Source organism: Euphorbia lathyris, chromosome 8 (assembly GCF_963576675.1).
Source record: "Euphorbia lathyris chromosome 8, ddEupLath1.1, whole genome shotgun sequence".
Classification (NCBI taxonomy): domain Eukaryota; kingdom Viridiplantae; phylum Streptophyta; class Magnoliopsida; order Malpighiales; family Euphorbiaceae; genus Euphorbia; species Euphorbia lathyris.
The window spans coordinates 78,316,430-78,337,561 of record NC_088917.1 but is presented as its reverse complement, the minus strand read 5'-3'; the positions used below and the strand labels follow the sequence as shown (position 1 = coordinate 78,337,561).

At 30.3% G+C, this 21,132-nt stretch overlaps 1 protein-coding gene and 1 long non-coding RNA gene across 2 annotated transcripts; one reads left to right on the top strand and one right to left on the bottom strand.

Annotated features, from left to right (window-relative positions):
* Positions 1-1,286: 1,286 nt before the first annotated feature.
* Positions 1,287-4,653, top strand: LOC136202195 (uncharacterized). Its single transcript, XR_010674350.1, has 3 exons — positions 1,287-1,571; positions 1,897-1,938; positions 4,214-4,653. It is a non-coding gene; the product is annotated as an uncharacterized lncRNA (long non-coding RNA).
* A 5,322-nt stretch (positions 4,654-9,975) lies between these two features.
* Positions 9,976-14,522, bottom strand: LOC136201974 (terpene synthase 5-like). The gene is made up of 6 exons (XM_065992374.1): positions 14,287-14,522; positions 13,836-14,208; positions 13,270-13,488; positions 12,135-12,261; positions 11,062-11,310; positions 9,976-10,344 (listed from the first exon to the last, which is right to left on the bottom strand). Exons 1-6 carry the CDS (start codon positions 14,507-14,509, stop codon positions 10,057-10,059), a joined length of 1,479 nt encoding a protein of 492 aa, XP_065848446.1. The 5' UTR covers positions 14,510-14,522; the 3' UTR covers positions 9,976-10,056.
* Between the last annotated feature and the right edge of the window lie 6,610 nt (positions 14,523-21,132).

Genomic DNA, 21,132 nt, shown 5'->3' with positions numbered 1-21,132 from the left:
ATATTCATCAAACACATGCCGATGCTGCTAGGTCTGCTCATGTTGAGCCAACACAAATCTCCTCTGTCACTCAACTTCTAACTGAAATCAAGGGTCTCAAGGACTTAATGAGTGTCATGACATCTTTTGCTTCTCAACAGCCCAAGCAAGAATCAATAGTGAAGCTGGATGAACTCCAGCTGACGATGGTAAATCATATGAACTCCATCCAGGGCCAACTTAATACCTTGTCAGCTGCGAACTCAACATATGCAACCTCTGCTGAGGTCAATCAACAATTCACCCAGCTGACCACTGAGCTGACCGAGGCTCGTGAACTAATCTCCTCCTCCTCTCAGTGCTCCATAGAACAAATTGGTGAAGCCATTCGCCTACTCAACTTGAGCAAAGAGGAAATGGACACTGACTAGGTAAAGACAAATGAGATTTTGAAGTACACTCAGTCCATATTTGCGCAAGTTCGGCATACCAATGCTCAACGTCAGTTCTATGATGCTGCGTTGCTCAAAATCACTACTAGAAAAAATCTGTTTACTGACGGAATTAGCTGACGGAAGTATTTCCGTCAGTAAATTATGACGGGATTTCCTTCAGAACGAAACCATCAAACATTATTGACGTAATTGTTGACGGAATTTCTATTTCCGTCAAAATTGTTGGCGGGAATTTTCCCGCCAACATGATTGACGTATTTCTTGACGGAAAATAATTCCGTCAACATGTATTGACTCATTTACTGACGGAACAATTCCGTCAATTACTTTCTCTCTTACTCTAGCATAGATAGGCCTTCGGTACATTTATTTGTATAAAATATTAAATAAGAATACTGTTTACAAAATAAATTAATGAAATATAAATAAAAACATTTATATTTGCATATAAATTTTTTATACTAAAAAGTTTTTTATATTTGCAAATAATTATTTTATACTAATCGACATAATGAAATTAAATAGGATGAAAGAGAATTGGAAATTAAACCTAAATTAATTGCTAGCTAGAATTAGGTAATTAAATGGTTGGGTTGAAACTTGGTTTAAATTAATAAAAAAAATGCCCAGTCCAACATTCAGGGATTAATTTGGAATGTGGAGTGATGAAATTAAAAGAATTTAAATAAGTAGGTACTGATTTGAAAATACAGAGGATGAATTGAAGGGTGGAGGGGTTTAATTGAATCAAATTTAAATAATAAGGATTAGATTGAAGAATGCAAGGGCTAAATGGGAATCACAAAAATACAGGGTATAAATTCCTATTTCCAGATTTTAGGGTTACGCACATCCCATTTCCCACACCGCCTTATCTTTCTTCTCCTGTTCTTTTATCCCTTCAAACCCATTTGAGATAAAAAAAAATATAAAGACACAGCAATCGCCGCTCACCATCCGAGCTACGCCGCTTCCTGCCCTTCCAAATTCGTTGCTGCCTTTCGATACGCCTCCTCAACTCCTGCTGTTCGTTGCTCCGTCGTATGATGTTCGCTGCTACATCGCCCTCTGTTCCGCCATCTGAGCTTGCTGCCATCGGTCGGAGCTCCCGTTCGTCAACAGTCTACTTTGGTTGAAGTATGGTTTTTCTTTATTTTTAATTTCTGTTATTTATTTTTTATAGATCTGATTTATATATACAAAAAAAAAATTGATATTATTTTTTCCTTTTTATTACGAAAAAGTCTATATTTTTTTAGATCTAGATGTATAAAGATTTTTTTCTAAAGTTTTTACATTTTTAGGTTGCTTCGATTTTCATCTTTTTATTTTTTTGAATTTGAAGACAACTTATTCTGCTTTGATAATTTGTTATAGATATTAATTATTGGTTTGGAGTTTGTAATTTTTATTTATTTAGATTTATGATTTTATTGTTCTAAATTTCCTTATTTTTGTGTAGCTCTTTGAAGAATGTGACGACAATGGATCCAGGTAGAAACAGGTAAAACTAAAGTCTATTAATTTAATCATAGTTTTAATTATTAATGTTAGCTTATATTAACTTTTTTAGGTTATGGATTTGTTATGTAAACTAAAAAAATGAAGTTTACATTTAGATATACTCTCATGAACTACGACTGCTGGAAATAATTTGTCATGTCCACCACCTCTTTGAGCAAACAGAGTAATATATGCATCCAAGGCAAAAGTTACAAGGCTGTATTCATTGTGAAAGCGGCCTTACTCTCAAACTTACCTTGGATACATAAAAAAGGCATCTGTATTCGCTCATACAAATGGTAATTTACTTTATTTTTTGCTATGAAATATTCTAATTACTTATAAATAGTAATTATTTTCCCTAAATTTCATTGATATTTATTTTCTATAGGCATAATTTTTAGTAAAAGGTTGAAAAAGTATTCTATTTTCCTGGTATGTATTGATTACAATATTTTGGCTATTTGATTTTTTATGTTTCTGAATTTCTATATGTTTTTGTGAACTAGTTTGATTATTTATGTGTTTTTTTAATTCCTTGAATTGATTGATAAAATGTATTGAGGGATTCATTCTAATGAGATCTAGAATTGGTTAGCATAAGGTTTACATTCGATTTTTTCAACCATGTAGTGCATAGAAATGTATAGAACTAATATAGTCACTATGATTTGTTTTTATAACATATTTATCTAGGTCAATTTCACATTTTCATGCACATTTTTCACCTCCTTGTAAGTTATTCGACATGACAACTTTTGTCAATTAGCATTTTTTTTTTTGTAATGTTGATTCCTTTATGTTAATATGAGCTCTAACATGTTTTTAAATAATTTGAAGGGTGGTCGTTTTTCCGTGATTTTTATTCTAATTCTTCTAAGAGTAGTAGTAGATGATGTCTTGCTGTCAAATGATGGTTGTCTCTAATATACTGATTTATATGTGGTTTATGGCTATTTGTTGTGGATAATTGTTTGAAGCCACTTCTCATGTAGTGTAACACGATTTATATGTGGTTTATGGCCATGTGTTGTGCATACTTGTTTACAATATATTAAGGTATGGGTGTCTAATCTGATCTGATTGCTAATTTTATAAAATTCATCTTGCTTTTATAAAGAACCCCATTAGAATGATTCAAATTGGGATGCATATATGGTTAACTTAGTGTCAGAATTAGTCTAGTACTTCTGTTCCCTTTTATGCTCTATATTCTACTGGTGGCATATATGACCCGCAAGTCACTAGCTTTTTGCATTTAGCAAGAGTGACTCCCACTATTAAGTTTTTATGTCAGCTTACATTCTATAACTTTTCTTGATTACACATCTTATTGCTCATTCATGTTCTCTTTCTTGATAAATATGTTATTTTAGGGGATGACTATGTTGCTTTCCTAGCGCTACAATGAATCTTTCTAATGTAATGGCTCAAGCTTTGACGATGTAGGCAACGTAAGCAAAAGTTCTCGTGAATCTTCTTGTGATGTTGTTAGTGGTCATGGAGTGTGAGAATTGGGGTGAATTGACAGAAATGCATTATTCCTTGGACACAGAGTCTTAGTAGTCTTATGATGAGTCAGTTTTGCTCAGTTTCATGCATTCCTATCAATTAATATGTTTCATACAACTGATGCTTATTAATGAGCAACAGAACATGCATGACCTATAGTCATCTTTAATTTGCTAATACACTTTGACCCATTGTTCTTTAGGTATTAATATGATAATTTTTACTTGTTGATTTGTTAGTTGTGTTCAATTAATTATCATTTTGCAATTTAGATAACATGTGACACTTGATTAAAAAAATAGTAATATACATTTACATTTCTTATAATTTTTGGATTTATATTTTGATAGTAGCTTCCTTCAATCCAAATTATAATTATCTATTTATTTTATTATTATTATAATTTGTTTTTTTTTTCAATTTTTATCCACATTACTGACGGAAATTTCCGTCAGCAACATATAACAGTTTGAAATGTCAGTGGAAACGTCAAACAAGTTTGACGGAAATGATATGTCAATGGAAACGTCTGTCTTACTGACGGTAATTCCGTCAGAAGACCGTAAAAGTATTCCGTCAAGACAAATCTTTGACGTGGCTTTTATCCACGGATTTCAACCCGTCAGAGTTCCGTCAGTAAACCTATTTACTGACGGAATTTAGGTGTTTGCTGACGGAATTTTCCGTCAGTAAACAGGTATTTTCTAGTAGTGAATGTATCATCAATCATATGCCAAGCTGACAGAATCTATAACTTGGATCAGGAAATCTCAAGAGTATCTCTTAAGTATGCTCAGTGCCAACATTAAGATCCCCGCTTCCACTATGTCTGATGGCATGAAAGTCTTCAACGGTCTTCGGGAAAGTACGAGTCAACTCCAAATGTACTCATCGAAACTGACTCGTGCTGTTCTTTAAGGGACATTTACTCCTCCTTCATCTCATGCTGCTGGCAAAACGGGGGAGACATCTAGTTCTGGAACTCAGCTGAAGCCTGGCTCAACCTCGGCTATTCCGGGCAATCAGGGTCAGCAACAAAGAACCGCCAAAGGCAAAGGACAAGCTAACCTAGCCCAAGTCAACATGAAGAAATAGATTAGCTAGTCCTAGTTCTTGACTTGTAACTTTATCTGGCGTGTTCTATTTTGTTAAAGCTGACCATCCATATATATATGCATCTTTTATTCAAAACCGACCTTACATATGCGATGCTTACCTATTGTGCTCATATGCTGATCTGTCACACTCATTGAACAACAAATTAAAATCTTGTGAACATAAGGAACAAACAAGTAAAATATACTCAGCACACATAACTCTGTACCTATATGATAACTTTGATACCAATGTGCAATTCTGAGTAACAACTATGTGTTCCAAGCATTAAACTCTTCTGAAAGATGACCTAGGCTCATCTGAATTAGATCTTGGAAGGTCTAGAATTGAACTAAGTCAGTAAAGGCATGACTTAACTTCACTCGATTAAATCTTAGAAGGTTTAGAGTTAATTTAAGTCAATAAGATGCAACCCTTACGGGGGAGTAACTTCAGAAGTATAAAAGGAATTTCAATCATGGGGAATCTCAATGCTGAGTTCCACAATTAAATATTTTTGCCAACATCAAAATGGGGGAGTTTGTTGAAACACCTTTCCACGTGATTTTGATTTGACAAAATTATTTAAGTTAATCCATGATTAAGACAATTAAATTTATGTGCTTTGATTTAATTGTACTAATGTGTTTGTTCAATGTTGAGCATAATTATAAATGAGATCAGAAATAAAAAGTAAGACAGAACGAAATCAGCATGAGACACAGCACAAGCTGAGTACAGGTATAACTCAGCACAATAGAAGATAAGTCTTCCTCAGAACAAATGCTTGAAGACGAAGCTGCCAGAAGACGCTGAGTGGAATGTTACTCAGTCTCCGATAAGAGATTATGAACAAAGGCAACGTCAATAAAGTCAAGCTGAGTGTCTGTCAGGACAGCGCGAATGATCCGTTTGCTAAAAGACAAGATCCGACAACTGTCTGCACCAATACAGAAGCTTTGGAATTACGCACGGAGACAGTTTCGAGATGCATGGGTCAACTGGCATCTGGCTAAAAGACGAAACTGGCACTAGAAGACGAATCTGGAGGAAGAAGACAAGCCTGACGCCTACTAATTTCAGACGACAGGATTGGCCTGCAAAATCTGTATGCTGACCAGTGAATGATGCAAGAAGACCGTTTGGATTCAACAGATAGTTCCGAATTCAATTGATTAAGCCATCAGATTTCACTATAAAAGGACAAGTTCATCTCTTGGATCCTTTGCCGAAGTACAAAAAGAGAAAAGCATACATACAAGCACATACAAACAAGAAAAAACATATACTTACACCCAAATCCTATTTATGTGTAAAAGTCTAGATTGAATTTGTATTCACTTAAAGTGTTCTTCATCTAGAAAGAACAAATTTATATCAATTATAAAGATTGAGAGAGTGGTGCTGAGTACTCGGTTTTAGTACTCAGCGGTAGAGAAAATCTGAGTGTTCGGTTATAGCATTCAGTAGGGTTGAGTAGACGAATAGAGGAAGGTACTCTTGCATACTCAACTGCTTGTAAACAGTTTGTGCTCTACCTTTAAAGAGCTCAGTATTGGATTGAAAAAGCCCGGAAGGATTCTGGGGACTGGACGTAGGCGGTGAGGCCGAACCAGGATAAGTCTGCTGAGTAATTTCTAACTCTTTCTCTCAATATATATATGTATGTGTTGCTTGCTTAAATTACTCAAGATATAAATTGTATAAGCTGACATTGAGTAATCAGAGTGCTGAGTTGGAAGCTGACCTTAAGTGTCAATTCCCAACTCACAAGTAAAACGGTTCTAGTCAGCCTCTGACTAAAGCTGGCTTACAACTTGCTCGGCCTTGCTGACCAAAACTGAGTGAAGTAATTTAAAGAATCATATTAAGTCAGCATAATTAAGCGAAAAAGTAATATTAGTTCCTAACCCCCCCTTGGAACTAATTACACGGGACCAACATAAAATTCTCTGTATTAACAAATACTAGAGGTGCACACAAAAATACGTAAACCGAAAAATCGAAAAACCAAACCGAAAATAAGGTTAACCGAAACCGATAGACTAGTGTACTGTTTTTAGTGTACTGTTTTTAATTTTAAAAATAGTGGTTAATGGTTACGGTTACGGTTTTCATATTCTAAACACCGCGGTTAACCGAAACCGGTCGAATTTAATTTAATATATTTATTTATATTTATATTTATACATATAATTATACACTATCCCACTTAAATAGAAAAAATTTAATAAGAAACACTAATTATTTTTGGTGATTAAGACTCAACGATGGAATATTTCATCCCAAATGTCGTGTACTATCAAATTTGTCATAAAGTAGATAATTAGTGAAATTAATATAAATGGATAGGGCATAGTTGGTAAAGCTCGGATGATAAGAATTCTAGTCCAAAAAACATAGTAATTTAATGCCTTAAAGAGTTTCTATAAGGGAAAAATGCAGTATCCAATCCATAGTCCACACACACATAACGCACGCCCATCTCCCTCTCTGTCGTTAATCTCTTCAACTCGCCATTGACCCGTTGTGCCACTGACAATAAAATTTAGAAGTTTTATTATTATTATTATTATTTTATTTACTAATGGTTAGAAACCGAAATAAAAGATTAACCGACCGAAATAATTGGTTAACCGATTAATGGTTAATTGAATTTGCTGGACTAGTGTATAGTTAGTGTTTTCAAAAAACCGATAAAATGGTTAACCGACCGAATTAACCTTAATAGACTGGTTAACCGACCACGTGCACCCCTAACTTCTCTTCTCTTTGTTCATGTTCCTAGTTTTTCCCAAAATAAATTGTAATATTATATTCTGCAACACCGTAAGTAATTGGATATATTTTAGGATTAATGTGCAAAAATACTCCTAACATTTTGTGTCAGGAGCAATTTTACCCCTAACGTCTAAAATAGTGTAATTTTACCCCTAATGTTGGAAGGCATGAGCAATTTTACTCCTAACGTTGATAAATTTGGTCAATTTTAGACACTATTATAAAATACAGTCATTTTTTTCTTTATTTTGCACAAATTGCATATCAATTTGTTCTAAAAAAGGATATAATGTTTTTTGTAATTTAATAATAAAATTGGAGATTAATATTTATAAATTCGGTGAATTTTTTGAATTTTTTTTTGTCTAATTCGTATAAAAGACAGTATATTTTAATATTTTTTTCTTATTTTTTTCACATCCCAACATATGTTTGTGATTTGTTACTCATAAAATAACGCATGTGTGAAGTGTAGATGATAAGATTCATGACCGAGAAGACAGTTTGATGAATTATTTCTCAAATTGACCCAATTTATCAACGTTAAGGGTAAAATTGCTCTTGGCTTTCAACATTAGGGGTAAAATTGCACTATTTTAAATGTTAGGGATAAAATTGCTCATGACCCAAAATGTTAGGGATATTTTTACACCTTAACCCTATATTTTAGTAAGTAATTGGATATATTTTAGTGGAAAAAAAAATTCTACATAATATATGTCAGGATACTATATTCTTCGTAGCATTTGGTTTAGGGTTTTTTCCTATTTGATTATTTACAATTACATCTAAACTTATTAGAGTTTAATGGACATTCAAAACATCTCCAAACTTATATTTAATAAAATTAAATCTAACAGTAAATAATTAAATTCATTTTATTGTTAAAATTCGTCAAAACAATGTTGACTTAGGCCTTGTTCTTTATCACTTAATTTCAGTAACAATCAGTTCAGTTCAGTTCAATTCAGTTCAGTTTAGTTCAGTTTCAGCATTCAGTTTCAACATCCACTTTCAGCATTCAGTTTCAGCATTCAGTAATTTATCATTATTTATTATATTATAATTATTATTATTATTTAGCTATTTAAGCTAGAAAATGCTGTCCAGGTTATCTATAATTTATCATGATTTATTATTATTATATATTATTATTATTATTTATACTTTATCATTATCTATAAATTAAATAAAAGTCAAGAAATGATAGTTTATTAAAGTATATATCGTTTAATAAAAAAATTAAAACTAAAGTATGCATCCATATTTAAAAATTAGGAATTGCATCCATATTATGAATTGTTTCTAAAATTTACCGAATTTATCAATGTTAGGGATAAAATTGCACCATTTTAGACGTTAGGGGTAAAATTACTCCTGGCCCAAAACGTTATTTTTGCACTTTAACCCTTAATTAGAATAAAAAGTTAAGAGTTTATATTCATATGAAAATTTGTATTTAATTTCATAGGCTTTATATTATATATAAATTTGTGTTTGTATGTAATTTATATTTTTAATTTAAATTAGACTCATTTTTATTTAATTTCATAGACTTTTATCGAGCCAAGATTTTATCAACCCGAGCTTTTATTTGATATTCAATTTAGTTTTATCTTTAATAATATATTTATTTATTATTGATATTATTAAATTTATTAGAACCATTATTATTATTATTATAAGTTTATTAATGTCCAATATTATCATTAAAATTATTTTAAAGTCTAATAGCATCATTATTGTTAAGTTCGATTAAGTTCGGTTAAGTTCAGTAGCATTCAGTTAAGTTCAGTAGCATTCAGTTAAATTCAGTTCAGTGCAGTTCAATTCAGTTCAGTATTCAGTAGCATTCAGTTCAGTTCAGTTCAGTTCAATTCAGTGCAGTTCAGTTCAATTAAATTCAGTTCAGTTTTTTTCAACGATAAAGAACAGAGCCTTAACTACTTCTTCTTGAAGGTATCAGCTCCGCATAGAAAGACCAATTTTCTAACTATTTCCTGATTTTATTTTTCCTATTTTCTTCATCTTTCTTTTCAATGCTGCGTGAGACTTCTTTTTAAGATGAATTAATACATTGTTTAACCATTTCTTCATACTTTCCATAATATATATACACTAATTAAAAAGAAAAAGTTAGGGGGCTTGTTCAAAATAAATGAAAACTAAAAGCAGTTTTTGATAAATGTAAAATTCTTTTTATTAAAACCTAGTTAAATTGTATTCAAGAGAATCTACAATTTGAAGTTTTTGGATAAAATAATTTTCATAACTTATCAGAGATGTGGTATTATATTGGATAAAAAAAAGCCATATCTTTCAATATAACCAAATATATAATATTATTTTTTATTTCATAACTTTTTAAAACTTTTATTACATATATTAACAAACATTTATCAGGTTTTTTCTCATAGCATTTTTCTCCACAACACTTTTTCTCACTATATGTTCTGTTGGTCTTAACAATGTCAAATGGCTCTTAGAATATTGCACTTATTGAAAAAAATAATACAAACTCACGAATACAAATGTCATAGAAATGATTGATGCTCCATAATAAGGATTACAACTAGACCAATCATGTAATTGCTAGAAAATAAAATTTTCTTAAAATTATACAGTGATCCAAGACCAGTATATCTTACTACTACAATAAAGTGCTACTTAGACGCCAATTATTTTTTAGAACTTCCCCATACAAACTTAACCAAAGAAAAAAAAGTTTATATTACATTGGAATTGGATTAATGACCAATGCATTGACCATTGGCATCATGTCATTTCCATAAGTAAATAAATCAGTCCCTTGGTAGAGAAAAATACTGCTACGAGTATAGTTGAAAGTGTACTTGAGCAAACTTCTCGACACCATAGTTGGCTGTAGCAAACCTTCATTCATTAACTTCCATTTATTTTCAAGAAATTTTACAATGGCTTCAACGGCCTCATCTTCCGACATTCCATATTGTATCATATAACAATCAACAGCTTTCGGAAACTCTCCTCTTGATTCACCCTTCAAATATAGATTTAATCTTAATTAAACAAAATTAAATTTTTTTATCAAAGCACACTATTCAAACATGCATGAACAAAAGAATATTGTCATTTATTCATATCAGGGAACTAATTGACTAAAAAGTTTAAGTTGATGAGTAAGATCCAAGAATAACTTTTTATTATTATCGCTGAAATATTCTCTTACACAAATATCTTATGGATTCTAAACGTGTAGAACACAAACTTATCTTAATTACTATGTGTTGTAATTCCATGAACAAATGGATTTCAAGATTTGAAACTTCGATCACTTGAGCCGAAAGCTTAAACCGTTAGGTAATAACCAAAAATAGTTTTTTATTTATTACTTCGGAATTCTAATAGAAGTCATTTAAGATTTTTCACTAAAACAAATAAAATATTGATTAGACTATTAAAATTACTAATTTACTTTTTATACTTCTCTCGTAAAACTTTATTTTGTATGCAAAAATTCATTTTTTCTTAAATATTATGCATTATTAGAATAATTTCCATTAATACTAACTCTCTCTATTACCATAAATAAGGAAATATTTGAGTTAAATTATCAAACATGAATTGATAATATAAAACATCATATAAAAAACAAATTAATAATCCTAGGACGACATCTATGAGGAATTATTATTTCTAACCATTCACAAAATTAATTAAAGAAAGTTGATCAAATTAATTAATTGATGAAACCTACCTTCCGTACTCCACTAACGTCGTTTAGGAAACGAGCATGCAATTTGGCACCAACAATCATTTCCGAATCATTTCGTACCCACAACACTTCATCCATACCCATATTTTCTGCTCCAAGAAGGAATGCGGATGTAAAAGCCTCATAACCGCATGTCACTTTACCATTTCTCAAATACTCATCGAAGGAAGGTGCTTTCTGTTCTTTTCGCCACATTGCCTCATTATGGAGCCCTATCGACAACTCTTTTAGCTGTGATAATATACCAATATATTAATAATATATAACTTATAAATAAATTATTATAGAGTTGATGAAAATAATATGTTACAGAACTTTAATTTTTGAATTATTTTAGTTTTGAAGTTATTTTCGTGTTATTTGACAAGGAAAGAGAATACTCGTAAATGGAGATTTCAAAAATCAAAAACGAAGATTTCATGAAAAATATAGTTCTAATTTGTTTTCGTTTTAAGATCGTAATAAGCAATTTTGATGTTGTTAACTTTTATAAGAAATTTTTACAATAGTGAAGGGCAAAGAAAAATCATGAACTTTTATGTATTGTTTTGAAGATAAAGGGCTATAAAGAAAATAATACCTAAATTGAGGTACCATATATATAATTCATCATTTATATTGGGTTGATAAGGAGAAATAAGTCCAATTCTTTTGTTTTAAATAAAAACCATGAATATAAACTTAGGATTACGTATGTTAATTGCATCCATGATTTTTCAACTATCCGAAATGAAATATAATTGTCGCAACACTTTAATTCTTGACGAGAAACTTTCATAGTTTATATTTTTCTCTTCTATTTTTCTTTTGACCCGAATTCTGTAAATATTTTGGCCGGAGATACAACATGAGTGATAAGTACACACTTTTTTAACGTATGTTGCGTCTCCGGATAAGAAGTTTGTTGAATTCAGGTCAAACAATTGCATGCTTTTTTATTAAAAATTAACGTGTTATGATGATTTTGTTACATATTCGATGAAAAGAATATCATATATGCGATTAACCTATATATAATCGATAATTCATAGTATATTCATAGTGTGTATATATACCATTTCTTTGGCAAAAGTGGCTTTACAAGAGCATCCTTGAGCGTGATGCTTCTCTGCTAATTCAAAGACAAGGCCGCAAAGCGATTTTATATATTCTGGTAGTTCATCACCATCGTCCATAACGAACCTGGATTTCCACAAATAAAAACGTGTAAATTATAAATCGATTGTTTTTACTTGGAAAAAAAAAGTAAACTCAAAATTGAATAGGAAAAATAACCCATTTACTTATGAAGATGTTAAAATTAATCCTTTTTTGGTCAATAAGTGTGATTAATCGGTTGGAAGTTATTCAAGCATTTTTTTAGATGACTTCTCGGGGTGGTTTTCAGGGGTGCCAGCATTGCTGGGATGTCTGACAATCCTCCCCCATTCCCAATCTTTTAAAAAAAAAAAATCCTATTTCCTATACTAGGACATTGAACTCGAGATATCTAGCTTAAGCACAATGAGATGCTTATTGCTAAAGTCAATCTTAATTAGTACTTTGTACTTTGAATAGGGAACTTCTTACTATTGAATTTTATTTTCATCGAAATATGACACCTTTTATCGGAGATATTTTTCTAATACTCCTACAATGTGTATTCCCTTTGTTGTAAAAAAGAAATATATATATTGTTTTGTTATACCCTAAAAGTTTTTAGTAGTTGATAAAGAATCATTTGACCAAACTTTAAACTTATAGTCAGATCTGAGAGAAACTTTTTTTTATCTCTCGCAGTTCCCACACTTGAATGCCACTTACAATGTGTGTCCAACATAAACATATCTTACCATCTGTTGAAACTTCATTAACAAATGGAGTTATCAAGATTTGAACCTTCAACCTTATATCGGGAAACCATTTGACCAAAAAAGGTTAAACTTTTATTATTATGTCTCACATCATTACCCATATATCTTCAAGGAGTATCATACTCCAAGAATATTTTAACTCTTTTCCTCTAACGACTCTATCATGTGTGAGATAGAGATAAAAGTGTATTGTAAAATTTTTCCTCTAACGACTTTATCATGTGTGAAGTAGAGATAAAAGTGTATCGTGAAAGAGTGGTAAACTTAGTCTAAAAAACTAGGCACAAAGCTCACTTTCACCTCCTTGCTACTCTATTAATCTCTATAGCTATATTACCTTTGAAGTTGTGCTGTGAGAAGTTTGATTTCATCAACGGTACCGTACGTATCATAAAAATCATCCAATGGTGTTGCCACTGCCACATATTTGGATAAAAACATTCGAGAAATACTGTATTGTGGCTCAAAAACAGCTCCAAGTGACCACATGTATGCTTCTATAAGTCTATCTCTTGCATATGGAAGGTTTTCCACGACATTTGAATCTTTCCACCACCTAAAACATTAAGATACATAATTATTTTTAACCTTGTATACTCTTAGACTTGACCAAAGGCTGAAAGAAAAATATTCGATAATGAGAAATTTTGCTATACGTCTAATGCACCATGTCATCCATGCGTGAGACAACTAATTTGATGTCACTTCATATATTTTAAGATCTAGGATTTATAATTTAGAATATAGTATTTTATAAACAATTAACTAAAAAGTATATAATTAATTATATACAAAGTGTTATTATTTTTTGTTTAAATGTAACATGACATCAAAGTACTACTACGCATATCATAAAGTGGTAGGTCAGGCATATAGAAAAATCTCTCAATAAGAATTACTTACTTCGAGAGTATAGCTAACTCTTTTTTATAGAGTAATTGTAGTGCATTGTAATCCATCTTGGCGAATTTAAGAAGAGTTTCATCTGCAGATTCTTCTTCCCTATAAAATGATATATAATGAAAAGCATTAAGTCTTTCGGTGGTGCGGTGGGATGGGTTCATCAAAGTATTCCTTATATGGTTCTGAAGATGAGGGCTTGAATTTTCTACTAAATTCTCCAGATGTTTTCTCGTAAAAGCAATGGCTTCATCCAATATATCTTCATCAGGAACCGCCAGAAAACATGCTTCATACAAACAAAGGAGACCTTCGACATCATTAGCGATGTCCTCCTTGAATTCTCCATCTCCGCCTTTGAACTTTTCAAACACATCTGAGTTTGTACATTCATAATTAAGTCAAAATGTACTGAGTATATATATAAGCGTGTGTTTTGATGAAAAGTACTTACCACATGTCATTTTGTATCCATATTGTCTTAAAACTCGAAACAAATTTGCAAAAGTAGAAAGTTCATAGTCATTATCTTCCAAGAGTTTAGGAAGCATATTGAAAATACGACGGAGTTGTTCATCGATTTCATCCTCAAAATGATACGATACACCAAGACGACATAATAAATTTATGAATTTAATATTTTCCGGCAACTCTTTTGTAGAGCACTCAAGTAACATATTCTTCACTTTTACTTTTAATGCGTCCACCTCTTTGGATTGTGATTCCAATTCCTGTGAAATTATCATATATATGTAAGAGATACTATAACAGATATTTTCGAACACAAACGCTTATTGATAAAGTAATTGAAAGTTTAAATTTAAATTTAAATTTATGGTTATTGAGTGAGAACATATTTAAATTCATGTATCTATAAATATGCTTTTGTTAAATTTATTATTTTATAGTCTGCCATCCAAAAAAATATAAGTACTAATATTACCTAATTTTATGGGTGAATTACGTAGAAATCATGAATAAATACATATTTACAATTACTCATACTCCAAAAAAAAATAAATTTTTATTATGTCAAATTTGTCAGTTTTTTTATCCGTACTTCAGTTTTTTAATTTCAAAATTATGGTTTTTTTAATACTAAAAAAGATAACTGAATTTGACAAAATTAAAAAAAAATAAAAGTATAGATTGATAATACACAAATATAGAAATTACTTAAATGTAAAATAAAGTTGAAACTTGAATTTTGATGTAATTTCCTCTAATTTTATAGGTAGATAGAATTTAAATTTATTATTTCTCAATAACTATAAAATTAAAAGTTAATTTTAAAAAACCTTTTAAAAAACCTCCTAATTCACTAACTTGCAGATATGTATCTGTGGTTTTTTATATTAAAAAAGGTACTGTAATTTTCGTCAATTTGCAAACCAGTGATTTTTAGACCACCATTCCCAATTTGATTATTGATGGCTTCAGAATAGAAAACTCCAATTTGTTTTGGAAACAAGTTTTAGATTTTGCAAATTCATCATTTTTTTTGTTTTTTTTCTCCTAACCAAACAACACATAAATAACTTCAAAACTAAAAAGTTCAAGAAATAAAATTTTTTAGAATATCATCAATTCTTGAAATTTTATATATTTTAATGTCATCAACGATCAAATTGCAATTTCAACCTAACAGTCATTGATTTGCAAATGAACGAGAACCTCTAAAAACACACACACACACATCCATTTGCAAATTAACGAAATCATGAGATTTTTTTTTTTTTTAAATAACCCAATGATTAATTGTACACATAGCTATAATTAATTGAAAAAAATAAATATTACCGAATCAGGTGGGGCAAGTGAAGCAAAGGTTTCTCCCCAAACACTAGGCAAAAGGTCTTCCTCTGATTTTGTTGGTGTCTCAACATCTGCCATTTTAGCTCTTGATTTATTCAACTTTTGAGAAGGGAAAGAATGCAATTTATTAGGTAACCTGTCATAAAAAGTGTAAATTTGTCACTCTAAACAATATTAATAAAAAAATACTTATAATTTTATTAACTATCACCATCAATTTAAACTTTTACTTTCTATCAAAAAAAAAAAAAAAAACCTTTTATTTAAATTTATTTCTTATTAGAGTTTCTTAAATTGTGGAGAGTTTGAATTCTGATAACCCCAATTTTATAATGCAATTCAACACATTCAAATGCAAGGTGTGTAAGAAAAGTCGTAAATGATGATAATATTTATTATTTAATCAATATTGGTAAGTTAATCTTTAATATATCAAAATTAAGGTTTTCCCTTAGTGGCGAATACACGATTATTCGGTTGGGGGCCGATTTTACACGTGCATTCGTAAAAAAAAATTACTAAATCGAACTTGCTCAAAATTTTTGTATATATGTGTTATAATTTGAATGGTCAAGAACCAACTTTTAATTATTAATGTACAATTTCTCAAAATTAAGCTAGATTTCGTTTAATAGTCCTAACATGTAAAAAAAAATTTGGATTTAGAGAGAGCTGAACAAGTAAAAAAATTAAAATTTTTGATTTCAGAGGGCCTACCAGGCCAAAAAAATTAATAATTTGGATTTAAAGAGGCCTAACAAGGCAAAAAACAAATTAGAAATTTGGATTTAGAGAGGCCTAACATACCAAAAAAAAAAATGGATTTATAGAGACCTAACAGGCAAAAAAAAAAAAAATAGAAATTTAGATTTATGATAAATAACTCTGTATAATTTCCTCTAATAAACGCCCCGGTTTGCCCTAACGATAAGTTATTTATGATAAATAATTTTCTGTACAATTTCCTCTAATAAAACATAATATTACACACTTAAATTTATCATGATTTACGGTTTGACACCCTGAACTTATACTCGAACCTAAACATGTCGTCTATTCTTCCCTAATGGAAACTACATAGCTATAAATCATATGAAAGCAGAAAAGAAAAGCTTATATATATATACCGAATCGTGTTAGGCAAGTGCAGCAAAGGTTTCGCTCCAGACGATACGTGGAGCCTAAATCCGTACTCTGTTGTTGGTTTCAAAACGGCCATGTTTGCTCTGGTTGTATTATACTTTTGAGAAACTGTACGAATTGTGCAATTTTCTAAGTAACCTGCCATGCTATTTATACAAAGAACTAAATCTCAGATATGTAACCTGGGTGCAAATTATTGACATTCTGGCATAAATAAATAAATAAATAGATAAATAAATAAATAAATATAAACTTTAGAAGCTACCTTTCGAGATTCACAATTTATTAAAATAGAGTTGAATTAGGGTTTATACATTAAACAAATAAGTATTAACTTTTAGGTTAAATCCAACTCATACTCATTATAAAATGAAGTAACCTATAAACTAGTTAATAAAAACCAATTCAACTGATTTCAAAAAAAAAAAAAAACCCAATTCAACTCATAAAATATCAAAATCAATAAGGTACATAATTTAATTATATAGTTATTGAGAAAAAGCAAGTTTAGTCTCTACGTATAAAATAGTGTAATTTTAAGGGTTAATTACAAATAACTACCATGCTTGCAAAATTTTACATGTTTTTTTTTCTTTGCCAAATTTGGCCGATAACGACCTCAAAATGAAAATTTTCAAGAATTAAACTTGTTTGGTATCATATTTAAAAGTTTTCAAGAATTAAAGTTGCTTAAAATATAATTTAACTCTTGAAAATTTTCATTTCGAAGTCGTTATCGATCAAATTCTGACAAAGTGAACTCAAATGCAAAATTTTACAAACCACAGGGTTGCGTTTGCAAAAAAAATACCACATATAAAGGTTTGCAAATCGGCTAAACCACAGGGTAGTTATTTGTAATTAATCCTAATTTTAATCTTAACGTTTATCAGGCGGTTAAACTTCAAACGGTACTAAAAAAATGAGTTTTTTTTTCTTTTTTGTGTGCAATTTCATACTCTCGTTATCCTGTAACCTCCACCGTTTTGGTCATCCATTACTGAAAAAAAAAACTTTTCTTCCATTGATAAGGTTTGAAATTGCACCATTCGATAAACATTTGGCTTAAAATTGCAGTATTTTCGCTCTTTCTTAATAACCATAGAGATGAATTTATAACTTGTTCCTAAAAGTACTTTGATAACTCAAATTTATGCATTAAATGCTTATTAGTTTTGAACTTGTTTGACAATATTACTTAAAAATTTCAGTTGAATCCAAAAATTATTAATTTCGACGAGTCAACAAATTTAACTTAAAATTTTAAGTTGAGTATCATTAACTAATATTTTTTAAATTCAATTCGTAATTTTAATATATATCAAACTTTTATATTAATTAATACTTTCATAATTTGTAATATGGAAAAGTAATAAAAAAATGCATTTTTAAAAATGCCCAATTTGCAAAAGTTAGTTTGCAATTTAAAAGTTTGCAAAATAGAGGTGTGTGGTATATTTTTTTTACAAAACAAATATTTTAAATTACATTGTTAAGTTCTGATTACGACTAATAACATTTTTACCTTACAAAAATTATATTTACATATCGACAAAACACAATTCTCTCCCAACACATAGCTCTCTAAATTAAAACAATAAATCATATGATGAACATTTTACGTTTTTTTTACTAATTTGAAAGATTATGAAGTAAATTGATGTTTAAGTTCATTTTATATGGGTGCAATTCGACTTTTGAGGTTTGTGTTTTATCAATATGTAAATATAAATTTTTAAAGATAAAAATGTTTTTTATTATCATAAGAACTTAACAGTGTAATTAAAATGTCTCAAAACTCTATTTGTAAATTTTTAAGCCATATATATATGTTTGCAAACCACGATCATTTTTCGTTGTACGTTACTTTTTATAATATTCAACACTTAAATACTTATATTTTCAGTTCTATCAAACACCATTTTAATTTGAATAGATTAAATTTGTTTTTTAATTCAAATATTTATATGTTTTCTTTTTCATTTTCTATTTAAAAATAATTTTATTATAAAATATTACTATAATTCACCTATTAAATTATATTAAAATAGTCATTAATTTAACTCAACTATCAATTATTTAAGTAAAGATTACTTAGTTGAGTGTTTGTTTTGTTTTGTATAAATAGCAACCTATGTAACTTTTTCATTAAGAAAGAGTAATATAATCTTCATTTGATTTTCTCAATTTCACACCAAATCATATGTAAATTATTAAGAAAAATATTAATTTCTCCTACATCATAGGATCTACATATAATTATATTGTAAATAAGACAAAATTATTATTAGAAGAAGAAGATAACATATAAAAATGAGTAAAGAAAAAATTCTAAAATAAATAAAAAGTGGAGCCCATTTTTTTTCTCTTTCTCCATTAATACAGACATCTCCCTATGGGTTGCTTTTATTTTTATCTTATTTATTTTCTGTTTTCTTCATTTTAAAAAATATATTTTCAGAAAGTCAAATTTTAATTTCAAAAATAATGCATGTTCTCTATGTTCCCCAGCATGTGGTTGTTCATGTGAAACCCACCTGACTCCCATACTTCACTAATCAATTATTATTACTTCATTTTTCATTACCATAAATATTTAATTGGTTGGTTAAATTTGTATTTATTGCTAATTTTGTATTATAGTAAATAATGTTCGATAAATTAATAACTTCGATTAAATAATATTTTTTTCCGTTCCCGACTTAGATTAATAAAATAAAATAATAACATTACATAGTGATAAATCCTTGAACCCACAAAAAAAAATATAAAATAATAATTATTTAAATATCTATAAAAAATTATATATATAATTCATAAAATAAAGTACTTTCTAAAGAAATTTAATTTTAAATTTTATGTTTTTCTAAAGTATATATCTATAGTCAATTATTTCTTCTTTCATGTAAACGGAATGAAATTTTCATCTTTAACTTTTTGAAGGATATAAACTACATTTGACATATTCTTCTCATTTTGAAACAAATAATTTTAGTTAATTGTTTATTTATTCATTTTTCTTAATTGCTGAAAAAAAAATTAATTAATTATTTTGAGAAATATAATATACGAGATAAAAATTATTATATAAATTAATAAATATTTATTTATCGATAAATTAATAACTTCATGGAAGATAATAATTTTTTTAAATCTCAAAGATTTTTTTTATGCAAATCAACCTTTATTAATCAATTGGAGAACTCTCCTTGTGAATTACATGCTCTAACTATGTCGGTAAAATATCCGACTCAAACAAATTAGCATTGGATCGAGCCTGTCTCGCTATCAAGTCAGCAGCCTCGTTCGCTAATCGCGAAACATAACAGACTGAATAGTCTGGAAAATTACTCAGGAGCTCCTTACAGTCATTAATTAAAGCTCCGAATTCAGAAATATCTCTCTTTGCCGATTGTATCCCCTTAACCACTACTTCCGCGTCGGTTTCGAACTGAACCTTCTGCTCTCCTCTTTCCGCCATCAACTGGATGCTTTCTCGTACAGCTAACGCTTCTATTATCTTCGGCTCCAGTATTCCTTCTAGTTTGCCGCTGTAATACCTTTTGAACTCACCGTTTTCCGCCCTGAGGACTGCCCCCATCCACTCTCTGACGACTCGGCAAACACCGCTCCATCGACATTGCATTTAAGGAACCCCTCGTGCGGCTTTTGCCATTTCGGTCTGTTTGCAACAGTACGGCCTCTGTTTCCTGTCTCTCCACGTCTACTCTTTCCATGCAGTTGCTATGTTATGCATCTGATTATAACCAATATCAGCCAGAATAATAGCCTTGTTCCATAGCCAATTATTTCGTTGAGTCGAAACAGTGTACAAAATGCACGCTAATTTGACCGTCGTACCATCGTCAGCTGTGTGGAACGTCCTCATCAGCCACTCCGAGAGTCCCCTCCCTTCTGCGACTGGTATTTCGACCCCCACATGCTGCAAACATTCTTTTGCAAATCGACATATGGTGAACAGGTGCCACAAGTCTTCATCCTGCGATTCACATAAGACACACTGCGAAAAAATTGGTACTCTACGAGCTGCTAAATGTGGTCGAGTCGGTAAGCATCCCGTCCCTAGCTTCCACAAAAATGTCTTTATTTTTGGCTGAACGCTTAAGTTCCACATCTTCTTCCATCTGTCTTCTTTAATTCCTGCTGCTTATTGCTAAGCTAACGCTCTATATCCTAATCTAACCATGTAACGTTCGTCTTGTGAGTGCTGCCATATAATTTCGTCCATTGCGGTCCTAATCGGTGGGATAATTTGAAGTATTTGGGCCGCCTCTTCCTCATTAATACACCCAAAAATCCTCTCCTTATCCCATTTGCGTGT